The 22,698-nt window shown below is 49.2% G+C and overlaps 9 protein-coding genes and 1 non-coding gene across 10 annotated transcripts; 6 read left to right on the top strand and 4 right to left on the bottom strand.

The window, feature by feature from the left end:
* Window positions 1-417: 417 nt before the first annotated feature.
* On the top strand, window positions 418-2,607 carry BC939DRAFT_504393 (uncharacterized protein; the record flags this gene model as incomplete). Its single annotated transcript, XM_051560523.1, has 1 exon — window positions 418-2,607. One exon carries the CDS (start codon window positions 418-420, stop codon window positions 2,605-2,607), a length of 2,190 nt encoding a protein of 729 aa, XP_051410761.1.
* A 142-nt stretch (window positions 2,608-2,749) lies between these two features.
* Window positions 2,750-3,513, bottom strand: BC939DRAFT_398680 (ubiquitin-conjugating enzyme E2 N; the record flags this gene model as incomplete). The annotated part of the gene is made up of 4 exons (XM_051552436.1): window positions 2,750-2,925; window positions 3,020-3,151; window positions 3,281-3,395; window positions 3,484-3,513. The coding sequence occupies 4 exons, from the start codon at window positions 3,511-3,513 to the stop codon at window positions 2,750-2,752; spliced, it is 453 nt and encodes a 150-aa protein (XP_051410760.1).
* Window positions 3,514-3,612: 99 nt separating this feature from the next.
* BC939DRAFT_455721 (uncharacterized protein) lies at window positions 3,613-5,837 on the top strand. The gene is made up of 3 exons (XM_051556224.1): window positions 3,613-4,069; window positions 4,163-4,777; window positions 4,885-5,837. Exons 1-3 carry the CDS (start codon window positions 3,821-3,823, stop codon window positions 5,677-5,679), a joined length of 1,659 nt encoding a protein of 552 aa, XP_051410759.1. The 5' UTR covers window positions 3,613-3,820; the 3' UTR covers window positions 5,680-5,837.
* Window positions 5,838-9,460: 3,623 nt separating this feature from the next.
* On the top strand, window positions 9,461-9,739 carry BC939DRAFT_398649 (uncharacterized protein; the record flags this gene model as incomplete). Its single annotated transcript, XM_051552432.1, has 1 exon — window positions 9,461-9,739. A coding segment is annotated over one exon (279 nt), but the record flags the coding sequence as incomplete, so codon positions are not given.
* A 572-nt stretch (window positions 9,740-10,311) lies between these two features.
* BC939DRAFT_t123 lies at window positions 10,312-10,383 on the top strand. Its single transcript has one exon. It is a non-coding gene; the product is annotated as a tRNA-Asp (tRNA).
* A 110-nt stretch (window positions 10,384-10,493) lies between these two features.
* On the top strand, window positions 10,494-11,741 carry BC939DRAFT_504389 (peroxisomal membrane anchor protein conserved region-domain-containing protein; the record flags this gene model as incomplete). Its single annotated transcript, XM_051560522.1, has 3 exons — window positions 10,494-10,874; window positions 11,005-11,289; window positions 11,394-11,741. 3 exons carry the CDS (start codon window positions 10,494-10,496, stop codon window positions 11,739-11,741), a joined length of 1,014 nt encoding a protein of 337 aa, XP_051410757.1.
* Window positions 11,742-12,007: 266 nt separating this feature from the next.
* BC939DRAFT_386725 (uncharacterized protein) lies at window positions 12,008-12,760 on the bottom strand (the record flags this gene model as incomplete). Its single annotated transcript, XM_051551826.1, has 1 exon — window positions 12,008-12,760. A coding segment is annotated over one exon (753 nt), but the record flags the coding sequence as incomplete, so codon positions are not given.
* A 656-nt stretch (window positions 12,761-13,416) lies between these two features.
* On the bottom strand, window positions 13,417-17,398 carry BC939DRAFT_530031 (uncharacterized protein). Its single transcript, XM_051561548.1, has 2 exons — window positions 15,599-17,398; window positions 13,417-15,486 (listed from the first exon to the last, which is right to left on the bottom strand). The coding sequence occupies exons 1-2, from the start codon at window positions 16,985-16,987 to the stop codon at window positions 13,495-13,497; spliced, it is 3,381 nt and encodes a 1,126-aa protein (XP_051410755.1). The 5' UTR covers window positions 16,988-17,398; the 3' UTR covers window positions 13,417-13,494.
* Window positions 17,399-17,665: 267 nt separating this feature from the next.
* Window positions 17,666-19,230, top strand: BC939DRAFT_206927 (tRNAHis guanylyltransferase-domain-containing protein). The gene is made up of 3 exons (XM_051550663.1): window positions 17,666-17,874; window positions 18,018-18,456; window positions 18,598-19,230. The coding sequence occupies exons 1-3, from the start codon at window positions 17,705-17,707 to the stop codon at window positions 19,171-19,173; spliced, it is 1,185 nt and encodes a 394-aa protein (XP_051410754.1). The 5' UTR covers window positions 17,666-17,704; the 3' UTR covers window positions 19,174-19,230.
* A 1,958-nt stretch (window positions 19,231-21,188) lies between these two features.
* BC939DRAFT_398653 (uncharacterized protein) lies at window positions 21,189-22,411 on the bottom strand (the record flags this gene model as incomplete). The annotated part of the gene is made up of 2 exons (XM_051552433.1): window positions 21,189-21,893; window positions 21,989-22,411. 2 exons carry the CDS (start codon window positions 22,409-22,411, stop codon window positions 21,189-21,191), a joined length of 1,128 nt encoding a protein of 375 aa, XP_051410753.1.
* Window positions 22,412-22,698: the final 287 nt, after the last annotated feature.

Genomic DNA, 22,698 nt, shown 5'->3' with positions numbered 1-22,698 from the left:
CTGAGGCGATTGGGTGCGGGTGCTTTATCTCCCTTCGAACACACAGCTCAAAGACTGAACTGGAATGAGGAATGAATCAGCCATGGCTCTTGTGGTCAAAAAAAATAAAGGGTCCGCTGTCAGTAGTGCCCCCAGAAAAGCTGGCTGTTTGTCTTTTTACTCTTGGCCTACTTTTCATCACTTCTCCAAAAGCATTCTACAGCCATGCCGATGGTGAGACGATATAGAGCAATTGCTGTCCTTCTGTTTGCTCTCTGCCTCTTGGCCTCCTTCTTCTACCTCAGAGTCTGGTCCACCATCAGCCTCCACAAAGGAAATGGGTCCACTATACAATATACATATACATATACATATACATATACAGCAACCGCTGCGGCTGCGACTGCGACAGCTTTAGCATCAGCAGTAAAGCATCCCATGTCTATACCAACTTCAGAACCACAACCCGCTCGACCTATAGAGAACTTTGGGTGGTCGTCATCTTCCGCTTCGACGTCGTCTTATGGACTGCGACCGGCAGTGGAGTCCAGGATGAGGCAGCTCGAGAAGCAGCAACTCAAGGAGCTGAGGGCGCAGCGCAAACTGGAAGAGACAGAACGGAAACGGAAAAAGGAGGAGAAGCAGCAGAAAAAGGTAGTCAAACAACAGAGGCTACAGCGACTGGACAAGGAACTGTTTCCAGAACTAATCGGCACAAACAATGCGAGGGTCTCGAGACTGAATCTGAAGGCTTTCTCCAAGTTTTGTTATCAGAGCAGGAATGAGGACAGAGAGACACCGGCCGGAGCCGTGGCGGATATTGACGGCAATCAAAAGCTCGCGAAAAGTGAGCAGATACATCTATCCACGATACTCGACAATGACTTTGAGACCTATGAGGAGTGGATGAACTACATTCGTAACAAGAATTTGGGGTTGGAGCAACAACCGACCGTCGCATTAACCGCACGACGGATATCCAAGGCTAGGCCACTATTCTGGGAACGGCCTCTGCGCGGTTGGATTGTAGATCACTCTGCGATCATGGAGTCATGCGATCGAACACAACACACCTCTGCACATTGCCTGGAATATCTCTCCCAGGACCACCTCTACTTGATCCCCTTGCGCGAAGCACGAAATTATCCAAACAGGATCCATGCCGCCTCAGAGCAGAATAGTACGAAAACTCAATACGCTGACCTGGATACCTATGGTGGTCAGAAATCAACAGAGAACACAGAACCCGTCAGAAGAGTTTCGTCCTCGACAACCAATTCGGCCAAGATGCACTTTCACATATTTTGGCGCGGTATCGTCACGGACAAACTATCTCTGACAGTACAGGCGCTTCTGTTCACACAACCACTGGACAGGGCTCTTCTTCATATCTGGATCGACTCTACAGACCTTCCTAGCGGAGAGCCAGAGAATTATGAACAGAACGTGTTCTCCAAGGACTTGATCACAGCACCGCTGAATCGATTTATTAAACTGCACGTGTGGGACCAAAAGGCACAGGAGACATACGCCTATCCTCTTGCTCAAGAACTCAACCAACTGCCACAGTCATCAACAGAAGTGATATCCGAAAAGTCCAAGGTACCTCCAGTAGCACTATCGGACCAAGCGCGGTTCCTGATCTTGTACCGCTACGGCGGGATGTATCTCGATGCAGACGTCCTGCTCTTGAGGGACATGTCGCCTTTGTATGATGCCGGCATGGAGTTTGCATATGAGTGGAGCAGCACTCAGATGTACAATACTGCCGTCCTGCGGTTGAACCGCGGAAGCAGTGTGGCGAGACGGATTCTGGATGGTGCCAAGACTAAAGAGAAAGAGACGGTAGACCACAGGCAAGAAAGTCAAATACCCACAGAGCTAAAGAATGGATGGGAGGCAACGCAACAGGCAAATATACTCAAGAAGAGAACGCGAGGGAAGCCAAAGCAACAGCAGCCAGCACATAACAACCAGCCTCTGGAGGTTGCGCATGCCGATTCAATGGATATAGACAAGCAGAACAAGGATAGCGTTAGAGATATTGGCGGTGACCCCGCCTTAACCCATTTTGAGTCTCCTTCCTTTTCATACGCGGCCACCACCCCACACTACCTGTCGAAACGCGGCAACACACATGAGATGCGACCCAAGGAAATCTATCACCCGGCGCGTCTACGCAACTACCTAGATCCCCAAAACGGGTCCTTGACCAATAATGGTCTTGTCATGATGCCTACAGCCATGTTTGACCCTCTCTGGCTACGCGTCGACAGTGTTGAATCTCAAAACGGATTGCTGAACGATCGAGAAAAGATGATGGAGGGACTCTTGGCGTTTCCTGACGCGTTCACTAATGCAAGTGCGATATGTCCAGCTCACCATCAGCAGCAGCAGCAAGGAAAGGAGGAAGAAGAAGGGCTGAGCAGAGTCTTTATGGCAGGACCGGAGGTGTTTTTCACAGGAGCATATGCGTATCATTGGCACAATAATTGGAAGACGCCAATCGCGGCTGACAGTTGGATGGGACTCATGCGTCAGGCGTACGATGAATTTTTGAGAGGCGAACGACCAAACCTGTATGGTGAATGGTTCCCCGGTAACAGAGATGATGTATTTAGGAAGTAGACTAATGTCGGGCAGGACATCCAACTTGAAAACATAATACATATCATATCTGCAACACTTCTTTCGTGGGGGGTTTTTTTTTTTTGTAGCTTTGATATTCTCTCTGTGCGATTGAATGCCCTGGTTTTCGGAACAAAGATAGCTAGTTGGCGGCGTATTTTTGGGTCCACTCATGTGCAGTTTGAATGGCCCCGTTCTCATTCTCTTTCCAGTGCTGGGCTACATCGTTGGCAAGAGGATCATCTGGGTTTGGACACGATAGCAGCGCTTGGATGGAAAGAAGAACTGTCCTGATCTGCAGTGCTGGCGACCATTTATCTGTCAACGGAAAAAGCGAAGAAGGAGGGGCATGCGATGAATAAGATAGGGTATAAAGACAGTGACACCCGTCACGCGCAAGATGGATTCTCACCTTTGAGGATATCGAGGCAGATGCGACCGAGTTTGTCAATGTTGGGATGATAAATCTTTGTCATGAAGCGGACCTTTGGAGGCGCCATTGGATAGTCCTCTGGCAGGAAGAGCTCCAACTTGAATACACCACCTATTTGGATATACACCGGAGGGGTCATACATAAGATCAGGCAAGGATCATTGGTCCTCCCGTCGTAATCAACGTGTCTAGCAGCTGTAAGGCTCCCATCTGGCTATTGAGATGACAAGACGTCGTTACCTTCGAACGGCGATTCCACGGGTCCAAAAATGATGACATCGAAATAGCGAAGGTTGTCTTCGTGGGCAGTTGCGCTAATTCCTGGGGCGGGATCTGCCATTAGGCGCTCTGTTTCCTAGTTGACACGAATAGCTTAAGCCTTGCGCTTTTGGGTGCTCATGGGTGGTAAGCGCGTCTGGGGTTCAATAAGGATATGCACATACCTTTATGATTCTCTTGGGCAGTGCGGCCATGGCGCGTTTCTGAGAGAAAGGAAGGGTAGCTGAAGTGGAGTGGAGTGATGTGGAGTGGACTGAAAGAGATGAGTGATGGTGAAGAACCTCATGCATAGACCACCTTCGGCTTGGCCCCTTCCTTTCCTAGGAACTCGAGCATTCGTTTAGCAGTCAGCGCGAGTCGCTTACAGCCCCTTCTCACCCGCTGATCCTCCCACCTCCCATCGCTCCTTCGCCTTTCATTCACATTTCCCTCCTCCATCCTACTCTGTCAAGCTTTCCATCGCATTCCTCCCCACAAATACCCTATACTCGAATAAAACGAATGTCCCCTCTGTCACACATTGCCGTCCTTGGCGGCGGAATCTCCGGTCTGTCTACCGCTTGGTACCTGGCCCGCACAGCTCCGAAAAATGTATCCATTACACTCCTCGAGGGTTCCAAACGCGTGGGCGGCTGGATGCAATCCGACCGCTTAAAGGACCCTCAGCACCCTGGTGGTTCTATCTTGCTCGAACGTGGACCACGCTCGCTACGACCCCAGGGTATCAGTGGACTCAATACGCTCGAAATGGTATATCCTTTTTTATTCTTCCGTTACAATCGAACAGCTCAATCTGGGTTACTGCTAAACTCAATTGTGTGTTTTTTATTGCCGGTGGTGCAGATCAAGTCCCTTCACCTCGCCTCAAAGCTAGAGCCAGTTCCCAAGACCTCGCCTGCGGCCAAGAACCGCTACATCTACGCTCATAACAAGCTGCACATGCTGCCCTCTTCGATTGAGGGTGCGCTCACCCACCCGCTGATCACACCAAAGCTCCCCCGCGCAGCTCTGGATCTTGTCAAGGGTGGCAGTGGTCAAGAAGATGAGAGCATCGAGAGTTTTGTGAGTCGACGCTTTGGCAGGGGGTTCTCAGACGAGTTGATCTCGGCCATGGTCCATGGGATTTATGCCGGAGATGTGAGCAAGCTATCAGTTCGGTCGACATTTGGGATGTTATATCATCTCGAGAAGGACTACGGATCTGTTGTCATGGGGATGATGATGGGTGGAGGAAATGTTGAGACACCCTGGGATAAGACGCTAAAAGAGAAGATTGTTGCTACGATGCCGGATGTAACGGAATTTGTGGATAAGACAAGTATTTATTCGTTCACGGATGGCCTTGAGGAACTCTCTAGGGCATTGGAGAAGGATTTGGTGATGGGTGGACGCGTCAAGATTCTCAAAGATGCCCAAGTTGAGAAATTGGATTTTGACCATACTAACAGAACAGTCAAGGCAAGTATTTCTGTAATTGTGTTGCTGAGGAAAGCCTCTATGCACAACAGCAAAATGTAACGCGCCTTTACTCCCTTCCTCTCCTTATATTTTATTCGCGATAATAGGTATCCATCAAGGACCAAGATCCTGTATATGCCAATACGGTCATCTCTGCTCTCCCTCCACGCGCTCTTCACGATCTCCTGCCAATATCGCATCCAGAGCTCATCCATAATCCATCGGTCACTGTTGCTGTCGTAAACCTTGTTTACGACGCAAAGCAGGCTCGTCTTGCATCACCTGGCTTCGGTTACTTGATCCCCCGATCCGAGAATTCAGCTGCGAACTATCAAGGGCTTCTTGGAATAGTCTTTGATTCATGTGCGATCCCTTCTCAAGATATGGGACCGAGCCGGGACCAAACACTTAAGTTGACGGCCATGATCGGAGGACACATGTTTGACGACGTGCTAGCCCGCCAAGCAGCAGCAGCGGATAGCAACGGCAAGCCATCAGCATCATCAACAGTAGTATCACAGCAGGCCTCAAGGAATAGTCATCAGAAACTGACATCATTCTTTGAGAAGACAGCGACGGATGCGGTCAAGAGGCATCTTCAGATCGATTCGGTGCCTGACACAGTGAAAGTTCATATCCATCGAGAGTGTATTCCTCAGTACATGGTCGGACATCTGCAGCGGATGCAGACGTTAGATCAATCGCTAAGGAGCGAATATGGCGGACTCTTAGCTGTTACAGGTGCAGGGTACTTGGGCGTGAGCGTAAACGACTGTATTAAGAATGCGAGGGAGGTGGCAGAAGCGGTGATTTCAAAATTGGAGGAGGTAGATGACGGTGAAGCGCAGTTAGTGGGCCAGCAGGACGCGGTAACAGGGCTCGAGCGGTCCTGGTTCTTATAATGTCTTCATTTCCAAAAAAAAAAAAAAAAAAGGACCTAGTGGTTTGTATTAGCTATATCGTTACTTTGCGCGCTCGTCCAGCGCAAAAAAATAAAATAAAAAATACCCCCGGGTCCACTCGAGCTCTGTCTGACTTAAAATAGCAGTATTAAGAACCGCTTTGGAAGTATAACATGCTCGTCGTTTCAAGCACATAGTCGTTTCGCAATAAGAAGTAGCAATTTTAAGGGAAACACAATGTTGCTGTAGGGAAGCCGAGGGGGTTTTTTAACGAGAACCCTCAAAGGCATGGGATTTATTAACTGTGGTCTGATGGAAACCTGCAGGTGAGACGGAAAACAAACTGCAAGCTGCCCGCTCCGACTATGTTGCAACGGATCTATATTTCATAATCAATGACCGCATGAGTGATGGACCGATGGCCCCTGCTCCCTACATGGCCTGTTGTGCGCGAAAGTCATCCTTTAGCCACGGTCCTCTGACATTTTAAGAAATTGATATCCTCCCAGTCGCTCCATCACATCGAGTCTCAGCTGTCCCGGATAGTGCCGCTGCACTCGTTCATCCGCAGCGTCGTTGATCTTTCATATCGGGTGCTTGTCGTTGCCTCAGGGTAGATCCCATAGAATCATTGCTGCTGCGTCTGTGCTCTATATCACATTTGCGTCCCTGGGCGCGTTTTCTCACAGCAGCGATCCCATGTTCTCGTTCCCAGTCGATGGTGACTTTACATCTTCTGTTCCGGATCTTTGTTCTGCCGATCTCCTCAATGACCTTCACAAAGCGGCTGACCATGTACGTTATGACCCGCTCTATAGTGTTAAAAACGCGTCTCCAAGATTGAGCCATGCACTTGGGTGTTAGAACGCTATACAGATCCTGCACTGACCACTCAACCCCTTCGAATCTTTCCTCCTCGGCGTCTGCCGTTATCTCTCCCCGTCGTATGTCTTCTACGCCTCTGACTGTGCCTTCTCCTCCATCTCTGGGGTTGATAGGTCGACCAATGAGCGTTCCACGATGAACCGAGGTACCGGCGTTGATATGGATGATGTGATGCCTGTCACTGGTATTGGTACTAACGCTCGTAGGAACCATGCGGTCACCCGTTTCAGGTACAAATTTATCATTATCTGAGTAGCAGCAAAATAATCCGATTGGGTCTCTCAAGCAATACTTTATTCAAAAAAAGGTGCTGTTGATGCGAATGTATTTGTCTGCGCACTGAACTCAGGGTCGCTGCTGGGCTCCTTCTCCTCTCGGACTGCCGGAGTGCCCTCGTCCGCCTGTTCTGAAATTTGAGTGGATTTTATACGGCTTGAGAGTCTTGTGGAGGCGTCTTGACAAGGATCCATGGATGTCAGGCTCGATAGCAATTGACGCCATAACGCGTCCTATGGGGTTACAGGAAGGATCCGATTCCTATATGATTAACCAGATACTCGTACCTGAGGAGTTAAGCACAGCACATTAGCACAAACTTTATTCATTGAATTAGCGCCATTGCTTGACGACGTACTAATATGCCAACAGGAAGACGTGAGAATTATTTGGTGCTTGATTGGTGAAGACCTACAACTTTGTCCTGGATAACCTGCTGTCTCGTTTGTTGACAACTACAGGGCTAAAAATGTTAATATCACTCTAGCACTCAGTGTCCACAATGATCATTACTGTCCCCATCGGACTAAAAGTGTCGTATCGTATCAACATTACGAGCCCCCTACTCGCGCGCAAATTTCTCGTTAACGCAACCCAAAAGTCCCAACGCCGAGTCAACATTGCGAGCCCCCTTACTTTGACAGAAACACAGCAATGGCCTTGTCCTGATACCATACTCGACTTCCAAGTCGGATGTGATATCCGATCCTAGGGAGTCCTGTGTCTTCCCCTACTGACAAGCCCTGTTGCACGAATCGACCAACTTTTTTCTGATGCTCCAAGAATCGACATGGAAACAAACTCCATGGCACCAAGTTCAATGACCAAGTTAAATTAAATGTGCCACTTGTACTGCATCTAACTGGACATAAGACATGTGCGCATGGGTTGGTTCCTAGTATTCACTCACGTTAAAGGCCATCAGAATCTAATCAGAGTCGTTATTTATCACACACCTAAATAACTGGCTGCCAATATTCCCTTAGATGTATATTTGTGCTCCAGGCAATGCTGTCTATACCAAAATAATTAAATACATTACCAGCAACACACAGAGACCTGTTCACTGCTGTGTTGGGGGGAGGGGGTTATATATGCATGGCATTTTACCCAGGAGCGAAGGGCAAACAATGTAGCACACATGATTTCAAGTATGGATCAGCGCTGAGGTCTATGCTGAACGACCTTGACATCCTGTCCTCACGTTGTCATAGCTAAAACCTCTCCTGTAATCAATCTTCCTTCTCTTCCATTGAGCACTTTGTACACGCTCGACATATGATGTATCTTTATTGATTGACTGTCTATCGAATGAGTGAATGAGGATACTGCAGCCAAAGGCAAAAGAAGTCTCATTTTTGCTTTCTGCATCTGGTATGCTAAGAACACCAGCATTTTGCCCAGTAAAAAGGCATCCTGCTATCATTTACTCATTTCCGTAACAAAGCCTCGCTGTCGATTGAGAATCTAAAACTCTGGCTCTCATTCTATTCTCATTCTCTTTGTGCCTTCATTCTTCGTTGCATCTGTACACTGCTTCTTTGCAAACGTTTCGAACGTCTGGGGGATCTAGGGTCGTTGGGGACCTAGGTCATAAAGACCTAGGTATCAAGGGAGTTTGGGCCAAGAGAGTCTAGGGTAAAAGAGTGGTTTATTCGATGACTGATTCCTATCTAATCCTACGTTCGAAGAACTATTATATACCAAGGATATGGCTAAGCGAACTAGTGCTGGAATGATCAAGAAACTGGGCGAAGCATTCTTATGACTATGACGTTATCCTCGAATAAACCGTTGTACAGTCCCCTCCCAAAAACGAAAACGCAACATCATCGGGACTGCAACGACTTTGTCTTTTTCATCACTCTTCCGCAGTCTTCCTCATACATCCTACTTCAACCCTCACATTCTCGTCACTCATATTCCTCTTCACCATGCCCAAGCATCTCTCTATCGAAACCAAAGGTCGCATTATCGGGGCCCACGAATCCGGAGTAAGCCGAGCAAGGATCGCCAAACACCACAAACTGGCTCTGATCACGATCGGCAGCGTCATAAAGAAATAGGAGACCGAAGGCGCGATTGCCCCGAAGAAATCGCCGGGACGGAAGCCTATTCCATCGGAAAGAGAACAACCGATGTATCATGCAAGAAATAATCGCTCTATGCCCCAAGATTGTCAGCCAGTCCACCATTCGACGAATGCTGCATGCGAACAAGATCTTTTGCCGCGTTGCGCCTCACTTGTAACCCAGGCACGTAGCCGCGCGAAAAGACTTTGCGCTCGAGAAGCAAGGTTGGGATTATGGCAAGTGGAAAAATATCGTTTGGACTGACAAGACTTGCTTCGAAATAGGGAAGAACTTCGGAAAGATCCTCATCTGGCGTACGGCAGAGGAGAAATATCTGCCTGAAAACATCACTCCTTTGCTGAGAAGTGGAAGGTCCAAGGTTAAGATATGGGGCGCGATTTGTGGAGACCGAAAACCAAGGCTTGTTTTCATCGACGGTGACAACAACAAAGGTCAAGGCTTTATAAATACCGCTTACGAAGCCGAACTCAAGAGGTTCATGGCCGAAATAGGAGACATGACATTGATAGAGGATAACTCTCCTATCCACCAAGACGGCGCGAAAATGGCGAGAGGAGAATGGTATGAAAAAGATGGCATGGCTACCTAACCCTTCTGATTTGAATCCCATTGAAAACATCTGGTGGATCATCAGGAGGCGCCTTAACAAGCTGCCCAAAAAGTCCACTGGCAAGCAAGAGATGATGGAGATGATCAAGGAAATATGGGACTCCATTACACCAGAAGAGATACGAGCCTTGGTCACTACCATGAACTCTGGAATCCGAAAGGTGCTGGAGGTGGATGGTGGCTCGATCGATTATTGAGGTAGGGGACTGTACCAGGTGTGTGGCCCGACATCTCTTTCTTATTTACTTCTTGGACCCTGATATACCTGATTAACTTTAATATATTTCAGTGCCATTCGTCAATCGTAATTCGTTTGCAATAACGAGGGAATACGGGGCAAAGGGGAACAGATTAAGCAGTCAACGGTCAAATCGCGAAGGTACTATGTCTTTTCTCTGGGTCTTCGTAACCGATTTATTATTCATAATCTTTGTCGCGTTTAAATGCAGGAGCGAGACCGAATCGACAGCGCGCCGACTAATCCTCAAGTGCCATCGTAGATGTAGATGGAGAGCGTGAAGACGGTAGGTATGAGATGGAGAGCGTAAATATGAGAGAGAAGCGTCAGGGAGCCTGTTAGGTTTGAGCGCAGCTTGAATAAAAATAATGCAAAAGAAGCCGAGAGGATAGATGGGACAGGCGTGCAGGTAGGGAGCGACATGCATTTATGGGGCGACCATGCAAATAGGGAATGCGTGCAAATAGGGACGAGTAGCTGTATATAGAATATATATAGTTATAGATCGAAGTATCATCCGCAAGAGCTTACTCCCTGGTAGTATAGTGGTGAGTATCTCCGCCTGTCACGCGGAAGACCGGGGTTCAATTCCCCGCCAAGGAGCTTTCTTTTGACTCCGCACTGTCCTCTTTTTTTTCCTCCTCTCGCATCGCACTTTCTTTCTCACTCCTCTTCATTCCATCTTTTTCTCTTAACTATTTTCAAATCAAGTCATGTCTGCAGTGCGAGAAGATATTATAGCCTCAGCTGTCAAGTTCCTTCAGGACCCCAAGGTGCAGTCGTCACCACTGGGCAAGCGGGTTGCGTTTCTGGAGTCCAAGGGCTTGACCTCGCAAGAGATTGAGGTAGCGATGGCGAGAGCGAACGGAACGGCGTCGTCATCAGAAGGCGTAGCAGGAGCAGGAGCAGGAGCAGGAGCAGGTGCATCCGCAGTGACAGCAGTACCAGTCCAGCAAATGATGGTTCCTCACCAAGGTCCCGGTCAGGTTATGATGGCTCCACCGCTGTTGCCTCCGAAATACGATTGGAAGGATATGTTTATTGCGGCAGTTGTGGCAGGAGGATTCAGCTATGGCATGTGGCAGATCACAAAGGTATTGAAGAGGCCGCACCTTTTTTTTTTTTTTTTTTTTTTAGCAAATGGAAAAGAAACTGTTCCGTGTTATCGCATCCAGGCTAACGACCTAGTCTATTCATTTATGCTCTCGACCTTCTGAACTGTAGAAATTTGTTGGTCCAAAGTTGCAATGGCCTTCACAGGAGGATCTGGCGTTGGACAAGAAGAAACTGGATGAGCAGTTTGAGGAGATCGAGAAGAGTCTGGCCGAGGTCAAGGAGTCAACCACAGTCGTGGCCAAGAATGTCGAGGATCAGACGGCCCACGTGAAGGAGTCGCTCGAGGGCATGACGGGCGTGTTGGACGGTATGAAGAGTAATGACAACAAACGGGAACAGGAACTCGCAGGGCTCAAGACAGATATCGAAAACATCAAGGATATGATCCCCAAGGTAGAGACGGGTGAACATACTTTATGATTATTTTTATTTTATTTTTGTGAGCGACGGTTCAATGCTAACATCTTAAAACATCTTATTACTTTACATCTCATTAGCTGATGGAAAAGAATAAGGAGTCCCAGTCAACAACATTAAACGACCTACAGACGGAGATCAAGTCGCTCAAGAGTTTGTTGCTGAGCCGTCGCACAGGTCCTCCCGGTAGCGCTGGGCCCTCAACATCCAGCGGATCACCTGCACCCTGGAGCGCTGCCGCCTCGTTTTCGTCTCAGAACATGACGGCCTCGACAGTGAAATCGGATGATGCTGCAATGAACTTTTTGAACACGAAGGCGTCGATCCCCGCATGGCAATTGGCCGCTCAAAAGAATGCCGCCAACAACTCGGAATCGACTCTGTCTACGTCTACAGATGGAACCGACTCGACAGCGAATAATGCTTGATGGGTATATATTACTTGCTAATAATAAAGGATGGAGGTATAATGAAAAATGGTACAACTACTTTTTGGATGGGTTCTACTATCACTTATGGATGTTGCTTATTGATACCGCTCGCTCGTACGCCTCCCTGCTATGTTCATCTGACGGTACTCTTCGACGTATGACTCGATTGATACAGAGATGTGTGATTCAACCGGTCCAATATGCTTGTCTATCCCTTGCATCGCAAACTCGGCATCGCGCGACGTAAACGCCGCATCGTTTCTCGAATTGGATGCACGCGAGGTGACCCAGTGGATGGTGATGGCGTTTAGGGTCACGTCCACGGTACATGATGCCATACAGGTCAATCCGCGCTCGTATCCGTTGAAGTAGACCAAGGCGGCGATGTTGGCACCTGAGAGAATCAAAGCCCAGATGGATCCCATCAATGTCCTGCGGGCCACCTCTCGCAACCTGCTCTTTGTTGGACCCTGAAGCATCGATGTCGAGGAGAGAAGTGCCCTTAGAAAAAGAGCGGTCAACCAACTGATGATGAAGATATCGTAGATGATCAAGGGCACGCCCGCGGGTCGGGCGAGTCCGATCCTGCAGATGCCGTCGGGACCCATATTGGCGATGCGGTAGATGATAGCGAGGACGAAGATGCCGCTGTAGGGCAGGAGCAGGAGCATATTGAATTTGAACATGGGGCAGTTCCAGCGAGTAATTCCGACGGCGGTGACGATGTGGACCCGTTCGATGAGGAATAAGTAGATGAGGACTTTGGATAGAGCATAGAGAAGGATGCACATGAAAATGGATAGGTCGCAGGAAAGTTTGTTGAAGTCGTTGGTCTGGACGAGCATGGCGGCCACGAGGGAGAAAAGCCAGGAGACCAGATAGAGCCCGACGACCAGGCCGCGCGCATAGTTAATCGAACTGAGTTTGGTGGCGGCGGTCTTGCGCCCAAAAAGGAGGGACATGACGGAGATGCATGCGAGGGAGATGAAGAGCGACACCGAATCCGCGGGCCCGGGGGCTAAACGGTGGGATGTGTCTAAAGGGTCCATGATCAAGAGGAAGGTGGAGGTGAAGACTGATTGAGCGGGTGTTGGGGGAGGTTGGGAATGAAGCCAGTGGAGTGCGGCTGGACACCGCTCAGGTCACAGACTGACGCACTCAAGGAGGAGAGAGACAGAGAGAAGAACCCCGTCTCTGTGTACTGGTCAATATGGGGAAGGAGATGGTCGAATGGTGCGATGTGCAATGGGAAAGGAAAGGAATAGGGCGGTGATGAAGAAGGGGGAATGGAGAAAGAATGGGTGATTCGAGATGGAGGATAAGAGCAGACACCTGAGCTGGCTGGAAGATTTCCATGCAAAAAATAAAAATTTTACATGGAAATCTTCCAACAGCTCAGATCTCTGACTGGGACCCACCTTTTTTTGTTAGACTAGACTAATAAGGTGGGCTACGGGGGTACATTGAGACAACCGTCGTCCGCTCTCGTATGTTTGCGTTTGTGCGCCTATGCACAATTAATAGAAGACTGAAATCGAAACCGTGTATTGGCGCAGCCTGCATGCATGGTTGTATAGTCTAATGACATGTGCATGTGTGGGGGAGAGGGGTCTGGACGCCACGCAATTACATGCACCTGAAACCAATAAGCTCAGATAGCGCGTACATGTCGGATCATACCATATCATTTCTTTTATTCATCTCATGTACATGTATTATGTCGTATATCATTACAAAACTCAAATCGCGCTCAAACCGCTGCACTCTGGCTGCTGGTATTGCCTACACCGCTGCCTCCTGCCTTCCAGAAATGCAGCAGATCTCTGTACGACGACGGGCCCTGGACCGGAGACTTCACTGTCTTGATCACCGTCATCGTCGCCGTCGTTCCTTGCGAGTTCAGCATATCAAATGTCATCGCCCGCTGCACTATCTTTGTCGTGCTGCTGTCGCTACTATTGCTCTTCACGCTGTTGCTATTGTTTTTGTTATTGCTGCTGACATATGTGCCATCCAGTTTTGAACTCAGTAGCGATGAGGTCGACGACACGGACTTGAGGTTGGCATTGCTGCTGCTAGCCTTGCTACCGTTGCCACCACTGCGATGCGTTGCATTTATAGCTGTCGTTGTTGTGGTGGTGACAACAGATGTGGTAGAAGGCTGTAAACCCGGTGCTGCTGTTGCTGTTGATGTTGATGTTGATGTTGATGTTGATGTTGCTGTTGCTGTTGCTGTTGCTGTTGCTGTTGCTGTTGCTGTTGCTGTTGCTGTTGCTGTTGCTGTTGCTGTTGTTGTTGCTGTTGTTGTCGTAGGAGTGCTCGGTCTTACTGGCTTCAACGCCGATAAACTGTTACCATCAAAACTTGAGAGCGATACCCTGCGCAATCTCGATGTCTGATCCAGTACTCCTTGATCTGCTGCTGGTGCCGATGCCGATCCCTGTCCCTGTGATACAGCCGCCATGATGCTCTGGAATCGCTCCTTGATTGGTGTCGTTGGTAAACTATTCTGAAACCTATCCTTAGTTGGTGTTGAGGGCGCGCTATGCTGAGACTTGTCTTTGGTCGGTGATGTTGTTCTGGGGACATACGTCGTCTTAGGAATGTACTCGGGATGGATGGTACCCATGCGGCCTCCAATCACGGTTCCGCGTTCCAGTGGAGACGCCACTGTGGGTAAACTGGTACTGTATGGTGAATTTGGGGACGGGGAAGTAGCGGTATTCGTCGAGACGCCGCTGACGGGCGACCACACTGGTTTCGTATGGGTTGGGCTGACGAACCCTTCGAGTGGACTTGAAGTCAGCGCCATGTTGCTGGAACTGTCTCGTCGCTCATCCTTGCCATTGACTATAGTCGATTGAGAGTTGTCTGGATAGATGCCGTTCTCAGCCAATGTGCGGCGACGCGGTGGAGTGTATTGTGTCCCATCTGCTCCTGAAAACAGCACGGAGGTGACGGAGCGATGGCCACTTGAAGGGCTTGACGAGAACCCTGCAAACGTGCCAGCGTGATAGGTGGCGGCGCCATTGTCTTCATCCTGCTGCTGCTGCTGTTGCTGGAGCTGCTGCTGGAGCAATTGATACATGCTCTCAGGTCTTGGTCGTCGGGATGCCAACACAGTTTCTAGTGCCCCAAGTCTACCCTCCATCTTGTCGAAGCACTTCTCCAGTCTGGTAGATGTTTGTTCCATTGCCCGAACACGCTCCTGAACGCGTCCCTCGATCTCACTAAGCATCTTAGAGTGCATCTCAGCCTCGATCCTGTCAACCCTCTTACTGATCCGCCCATCGACCTCGTCTACAGTCTGAAAGAGCATCAGCTTTGCGTCGCGCATCTGGCCCATCAGATCCGTCAGCAGTCCATCGTTCAGTTCCTGGTACCGCATACCCAAGGCCTGGAGCTCATGTCGCAGGTCGACAATAGCGGAAGATGCATCAACGAGCTCTGTCGACTTTTCGCCACCTCGCCCGCTGGTGCCTCGGATGCTGACAACCGCCTTGGCATTGTTATCGCCGTCATCATCGATGATGGGCTCAAGATAGGCCTCGGCACCACGGCCCTGCGCATCAATGTCACGGTAAGGTTTCATCGCTTTCGCGACACGCTCTTCTTCTGCGGTGATGGTATTCTGGCCGACACCGTCCCCTGCACGAACACCCTGCATATTGGACTTGTGCGACTTGGCCACCTGATGAACCTTTTGTGCGATCGAATTGTGTGCGCCGTGGAGGTCTTGTACCTGTAGTCAGAGGGATAAACCGTACTTGCCTTCCTTAGCAAACAATGATAGCGCAGTAGATTCAATCCGCTCCTTTTTTTTTTTGTATTTCGTATGAATGCATCCTCATTACCTTGGATTCGATATCCACAAGCTTGTACGATACCAAGACCTCCATTTGATTCACCCGTAGATCCAGATCTCCAACCTTCTCTGTAACATGAGACAGAATCTCTTTTCGCAAGGCTATCGACCCACCAGGGTTTTGATCCGGAGGCAGAGGCCGTGTTAAGGCGTCCATTAGCGACCCAGACCTGCGCGTTCCCAGTATTGCGTCGGATGAACTATCTGGAGCTGCACCTGTCAAGGCGGCGGTATGTTCCTCTAGTTTCTGAACGCGGTGCAGGAACTTTTGCTCGACCTCTTGAATGGCTTCTTGGATACGCTTGTCCAGATCCGACTTGACCATGCCGAAAAAGTCGTCGATTGACTTTTGTGTGTCTTGTCCAAACGCTACTGTAGGTTCTCCTTCGCCAGAAGGTGTTGATGTTCCTCGCCCAGCGGCAGATTTCGATAGCGAGATCACATTGCCGTTGGCATGGACCGATGACGGAAGAGGTGTGGAGTCCGCGGAATTGGAGCTATCTGGACCTGATGCAATGGGAGAAGAGGAAGTAGCAGAGGCCAAAGCTGCAGCGCCCTCGAGGACGCGCTTCACTTCCAAGTCTTGGATTGGATTTTCTGGAGACATCTGTGTCTCCCTAAGTGCTGTCTTGTCCGCATCAACATGTTCGTCTGTTGTCGTAGCGGCGCCAGGCATATCGAAACCTGTAGTCAGACGCGTCGATGTCAACGAGCTATTGGACCGAGGTCTTCCTAACAGGAGTGGAGGTCTTGGTCCTCGAGGCTTGCTGCCGTCGCTTTGGTTCGTGTTATTAAAGTTGGCCTGCTGCTGGTCAGCAAATTCTCCTCCTTGGTGTTGTTGTTGTTGCTGCTGTTGTTGTTTCTGTTGAAGTTGTTTCTCTGCCAACGCCATACTCAGTGAGCTTCTGCTTCCCCACGTGCCGAGCCCGTCTATGCCGCTGGAACTTAGACGATGCAGATGTTTTCCGGTTCCCAGGGTTGGGTAGCTCGATGGTTTGGCAAAGACGGGCTCTTCATCTTCCTCTTCGCGAATGGCGTCCAAGAATGGGCTTCGCACGGACAGCGAACCGCTCAAGAGCTGGATATTGTGCTGATCCATATCAACCTCGTTATATTCGTCCTCCTCCTCGACCTCGAGGATTTCGTCCTGATCATCATCATGATAGCTGTGTTGGTAGTTGCGACGATAGTGATTGGTATACATATCGTCGTCCTCAGAGTCCTCATCGTGGACGAGGTCAAGACCACCAAGCGGTGGACAGCCATAGTGTTGTTGCAGGAAAAGGTCTTCCTGGTACTCTTCGTCTTCGTCTTCGTCGACGTGAAGCTCTTCGTATTCGTTGTGGTCTGGGTAGTAGGCCATAGTGGTTTGGCTCATGCTGGAGGAAGCGCTGTGTGTGCGTGCAATTGTGTGGGTGGAAGATGTGAGCGTGCAGTCGGTAAGGTGGGAGAGAGGACGGGAAGGAGGATCGAGGGGGGAGGACTGATGTTGATATTAGTATGAAAAGGTGTTGGTGGGGAGATCGGTAGTAGTGTGCTTTTCCTTCGAGAGTGGGTACGACAGGGACGGATCTGCTGCAGTCAGTAATGGTATAGTGATAAAGTACGAGAGGCAAGGCGGGTGTGGAGGGCGAAGAAGAGAGCGGTTGGGAGGTGAAGAAACAAAAGAGAAGGAGCGAGGGCCCATCGCCAGCGGGAATGGGTGAGGAGACCCTGCTCGCCCGGCGAGGACTTGCGGGGTGGAGTGCGAAGGTCACTCACCCCCCGGCGACGCCACGAAAGGAGCGTCGTCCCTTCCAATCCCAGTGCATGCACAACAAAAAAAGGGGCAGAGGTACATCATGCCCGTCAGTTGACAAAAGACAAAGGGGGGGAGGAAGAGGGGAGGGCGTGTAGCGCCCTGTTATGCATATCAGACACAGGTACGCCTAGGACTACTAGGACTACTAGCGCTCGTGCCCAGCACTTGTCCCGCACTCCTGTCCCTGAGTGTTACGCGTGAAGTGCGTAAAATACAGCGTCATACCGAGAGCGCTGTCCTGTCATTCTCAGGAACCAAACCAAAAGCAGGAACATCTACGTCACTGGTGCTCCTATGCCCTTCCCCTTGGACGGCCTGGCTGTGTGCAGTCAACTCCACATTCCGCCCAAACAGAACATCATGGCCAAGTCAAAGTACGAGTACGTCAAGGAGTTCGAGACAGACGACAGGCTGCTCAGGAACGTCTACATCCTCGTCCGTGTCGACGGCAAGGGCTTTCACAAGTAACGTCCGCCATAGATCTTTTTCTACTCTTTATTCATTCGTTCATTCTGAATCTGTCCCAGTGTTTGTTTACTGATCTTTTTTTTTTTTTTTTTTTTTTTTTTTTTTTTTCTTTTTGTTGTTGTTTTTTTGGGTCCCAAAGGTTCTCTGCTGCACACGAGTTCACAAAGCCCAACGACATCTGGGCCCTCAATCTTATGAACCATGCCGCTCGATCTGTCATGCACGAGCTCGACGATATTCTCCTGGCATTTGGCGAATCCGACGAGTTCTCGTTTCTCTTTCGCAAATCCACTGATCTCTATCAAAGGCGAGAGTCCAAGATCGTCTCCACAGTCGTGTCGCTCTTCACCTCAGCTTATGTCTATTACTGGAACGATTACTTTGTGGATTCGAAACGACCTCTCTATCCGCCAGTGTTCGACGGACGTGCAGTGTTGTACCCATCCGAGGTCGAGGTCAAGGATTACTTTGCTTGGCGTCAAGCAGACACACATATCAACAACCTCTTCAATACCTCATTTTGGGCCCTAGTTGAGAAAGGAGGTCTGACACCTAAGGCTGCAGAGATCAGGCTCTCTGTAAGTTCAGCAGACCCGTTTGAAGTGGGATCTGTGCACCGCAAATGCGTCATTGCTGCATCGTATCTCATGTCAATCTAACACACATACACACACACACTCACGTCTTTATACATCTTTTCCGACTTTCCCATTCCATAGGGAACGGACTCGAAGGACAAGAACGAAATGCTGTTCACGGAATTTAATACCAACTATAGCAAATTACCAGCTATTTTCCGCAAGGGCAGTGTGCTCTTACGGGAGGATGTGCCAAAGAATCTGGACAAGGATACCATCATCCCTACTATACCAGAGACACTACCAGGATCAACATCTGCAGAAGCAATACCATCATCATCATCAGTAGCATCAATAACGTCAACAGCATCAACATCAACATCAACATTAGCCCTGGTACCTCCTGAACAATCCGCCTCGACTTCAACCGCTGATGAGGTATTAGCAATAAGTAGTGAGAACCAGGATAACGCTGGGAACGATAAGAAGAGGCAGAGTCAGGTCGACGATGATGGCGGCGATATGAAGGACAGTGAAGTTAACACAGACACCGAGAGTAAGAATGGTCCAGCAGAAAAAGTACCGAGGCCAATCCTTAAGAGGATGAAGAAGGGTGTGGTCATTGATCATATCGACATTATTGCTGAAAAGTTCTGGACAGGAAGAGGCGCCTATATCCTGGCACCGGAAAAGAAAAAAAAGACGCATTCAAAATAAAGTTCAAACGCCATTCAAAAAATAAAATAAAGGGTTTGCCACCAAATTTGATCAAACCTAGAGCCAAAAGCGAAAACGGTTTTATTGAATCTAGTATATGAAATACGAGAACACTGAAACAGCATATTTCCTTCATATTACCATATCCCCTCTTCATTTGGAGGCCCCCCGCGGGATCGTTCTCGGATGTCAAGGGCTTGAAGATGACTCCTGTGCTTGCTGAATGGCGGTGATAGTGGTGCTGACGGACCTAGGATGGGGAGTAGCTTTGAAAAAAAAAGCGCGAGTTGAGCGAACTGGTCTTGTTGGGCTTGTTGGGCTTGGACTTGCATGGCATGATAAGATTGATAGTCTGACCTATCTCCGTCTATGATTGAGGCTAGCTCGCGTCAAATCTTTTATTCATGAACACCCTGCGGAACAATCAGTCTGGCGCGTCTTCTGCCTCCGTCGTATTACCTTCTAAACCGAGACAGACCAACAAAGGGATGGATCGCTCAAAATAGCCATCCTCTATGGTTCTGGTTACAGTATGATTCGTCCAAATACACAAATACGGCGTCCTTAAACTTGTCGGGCCATCGTTTTTGAAGGTAGTGCCGCCTCTTGGCCTTGATATCCTCGTTTCTCGACAAAATCCCTAATCCCTAGTGTTCCCGACATCCTGATAATGGAAACCCATTTTCTTCATCGACAAGCGAGTCGCTTCCTTGCTTGGAACCTTGAATTGATCCGCGAATAGCACCTTGATACGGTTAAAAAAAAGACTAAGGTTAACAGCTTGTCCCTTGGTGTTCATTTCCGTTGCGGTTCGTCAAAGGTCTGGACCAAACGATAGAGTGTGGTTGTAGCGTGAATGTTTGTCTCGAACGTCTCCGTTATCCTTTCTCAACACGATATTCTTGACGGCATTGAGTGAGAATCCCATGTAAAAGGCCGTTCATAGAAAAGGATCCGATGTCGTAACAAGTCTCGCGTACTTTTTTCCTCCTTTGCAAAGCTCGTAGCAATAAAGTACTGCTCCACGCTCCTCTACAGACACCCTTTTCCCTGAAGACTGTTTATGCTGTTTGATTGAAACGAACTGTATTGCTGGGAGGCGCGACCTTTCGCAATTCTCTGAACTGGTTCTGCAATAGCTCGACCTTTTTCTGCAGCCTCTCAACCATCTTCAAGGTCTCCGAGGCTATTGGCTCTTCCTCTTTTTCCAGATTGTTGGACAGAGTTTCGGAAAGAGGAATCAAGGCAGGGGCGTTTTCTTGAAGTCCTCATGGATAACTTGTCCGGTGAAATAGCATGGGCTCCAGACAAGGACATGGCTTTGGCAACTTGTATATCGTAGTCGCCGAAGCCATCTTTCGCAGCATCCAAGGCCTCGTCCCAATTTACGGCCAACTCGTTCGCAATTTGTTAGTCCATCTTCTCCTCGCGTCGCTCCTCCTGCCTGCGTCGGCCACGATCTAAAACAGAAGCATAAACGAGTACCTTGTCTTTTCTTAAGGTCCATGATAGACAGAGGTTGGCCATGCCTCGGTAACGTTTGGGTGTCATTTGAAATTGATGACCGGCAATAGCGACTCTGAAAACACGCTTTATGAAAAAACGCTCAAGGCTAGTATATGTAAAGTCGATGCCATGCTCCGTTTTGTAGAAAGTTGTGTCTGGGCTGAGATCTTGGGATGATGAAATTTTGGATAAGGATGAAGATGAAGATGAGGAAATGGTTTTTGAGAAAAACGCCCGCGGCTAGTGTAAGCAAACTGGTACTTGAGAAGACAACGATATGCTCCAATATACAAAAAGTTGATTCAGCAGCGAGACCCTGGGGTAATGAAAGAATAACAAAACATTTTAGCGATGTAGATCCTTCAAAACAAACGATGGAAACGCGCTGTAAAGCCCCGCCATCTGAACTTAATGGAGTCCTCAGTAACGTTGTAAAGCTGGGGGGATAGGATTCATATTGAGGGAACGTTTTTTTTATCGCGTACAATCTAATTATCGTTGGTTGGAATTTACATGATATTGCAGCTCTGGTTCTTCGCCCTACGATCCTGTTTCATCCTTTGAACATTACTTCTATGGCTCATGTCATCGGCCGCCTTCTGCTCCTCGTGCTTCTCCAATCGCGTGATCGCGTCCTTGTTGCCATCCGCGGCCGCCAAGCGATAAAACTCCATCGCTTTGTCCATATCCACGGGGACCGAGATTCCGACCTCATGGTAATATCCCATCGCGTATTGTGCCTTCGGCAACTTCTTCTCCGCCGCAAGGGACGCGTACTGAAACGCCAATTGGTCGTCCGCCAGGAAGTAGTTCTCTGCGCCAGAGAGATACCATCCACTGAGGGCCATCTCGGCCTCGCCATTGCTCTCATCAGCAGCGAGTACTGCGCGTTCGTAATGCTGGATCGATAGGAATGGGTCCACGGGGCAACCTAGACAGCCGTACTCGTAACAGTAGCCCAGCTTGTAATTTGCAGCGCTGTATCCCAATTGGGCCGATTTGCGGATCCATTCTAGAGACTCGCTATCGTCTGGGAACGCAATATCATCAGGAATTGCGAGCTGGTATTCGCGGCAGAGGATCAAGCCGAGGATATAGGGTGCCTTGGGCGCAGACTCGGTAGCCAACGATGCAGCGCGCTTGAGATACTGCAGTCCAGCCTTCATGTTCTTACTCTGACCCAGATCTCCGTGTAGATATACCATCGCTAGACGCTAAATGATTCAAATAAAGAGACATTGTCAGTATGTGATTTGTCTCCACGAAAGGTTAGTTATCGCCATCAGTAATGTCCAAAGTTTTCACTTACTTGGTTTGCATTAGCGTCGTTATGGATGGCCGCCTTTTTGTAGTGCATAACAGCCTTGTTGTTGTCCTTCTTCCCCTCGCAGTAGCATGCGAATTTATATTGCGCCGGACCCCAATCGCCCTTGGACGCTGACTGGTACCACCTTATAGCCTTGTCAGGGTTCCTTTTAAAACCATACAGACCACTTTCATACCAAGTGCCACGAATGAACTGGGCCTCGGGCTGTCCCTCCTTAGCTAAGCGATCGATCCAGTAGATCGCTTCTTGGGTCAATTGCTTCTTGCCTAGTTGTGTGTCTTGCTGTGGTGTCGTAGGGGAAGAGGGCTCAAGAGAGGAGGAAGAGGAGGATGGAGTCGAATGACCTGACTCTGCAGGAAACGAATCATGACGAGGAGATGGCGGGTTGCTGGCCTCGGCCGTCATTGAGACTGGCGTGTAGGTGAATGAAGGTTCGCCAATCTCCAATAGGTACTTTGCGTACGAAAGCTGGATCGAGGCATCGTTGGTCTTGATGGCCGTGTCGCGGTACTTTGCCAAGATTGCAGCATCTGTCAGCAGTGAGACCGAGGTTGCAACCGACGATTTTGTGCGTGAAGGTGGACGGGATCGACCCAAAGGATCTTCGGCGAACCGAGGAGGAGTGAGGTACCCGTACACACTGACGACTCCTCGACCCATGCCAGCACCTGCACCGCTAAATGTTTCGCTCG

The sequence above is a fragment of the Gamsiella multidivaricata genome (assembly GCF_025024155.1).
Source record: "Gamsiella multidivaricata strain RSA 2152 chromosome Unknown BC939scaffold_45, whole genome shotgun sequence".
NCBI lineage: Eukaryota > Fungi > Mortierellomycota > Mortierellomycetes > Mortierellales > Mortierellaceae > Gamsiella > Gamsiella multidivaricata.
Note: the sequence above shows the minus strand (reverse complement) of the source record. Positions and strands in the feature narration are given on the sequence as shown.

What these genes read in the sequence shown, in the direction of transcription:
- BC939DRAFT_455721 (XM_051556224.1), top strand. Translation starts at nt 3,821, where the DNA reads ATGTCCCCTCTGTCACACATTGCCGTCCTTGGCGGCGGAATCTCCGGT. An exon ending in GACTCAATACGCTCGAAATG is followed by an intron (nt 4,070 to 4,162) that starts GTATATCCTTTT and finishes CCGGTGGTGCAG; the next exon opens with ATCAAGTCCCTTCACCTCGC. An exon ending in ATACTAACAGAACAGTCAAG is followed by an intron (nt 4,778 to 4,884) that starts GCAAGTATTTCT and finishes TCGCGATAATAG; the next exon opens with GTATCCATCAAGGACCAAGA.
- BC939DRAFT_530031 (XM_051561548.1), bottom strand. Translation starts at nt 16,987, where the DNA reads ATGAGCCAAACCACTATGGCCTACTACCCAGACCACAACGAATACGAA. An exon ending in TTGTGGATATCGAATCCAAG is followed by an intron (nt 15,487 to 15,598) that starts GTAATGAGGATG and finishes CTCTGACTACAG; the next exon opens with GTACAAGACCTCCACGGCGC.
- BC939DRAFT_206927 (XM_051550663.1), top strand. Translation starts at nt 17,705, where the DNA reads ATGCCCTTCCCCTTGGACGGCCTGGCTGTGTGCAGTCAACTCCACATT. An exon ending in GACGGCAAGGGCTTTCACAA is followed by an intron (nt 17,875 to 18,017) that starts GTAACGTCCGCC and finishes TGGGTCCCAAAG; the next exon opens with GTTCTCTGCTGCACACGAGT. An exon ending in CTGCAGAGATCAGGCTCTCT is followed by an intron (nt 18,457 to 18,597) that starts GTAAGTTCAGCA and finishes CCCATTCCATAG; the next exon opens with GGAACGGACTCGAAGGACAA.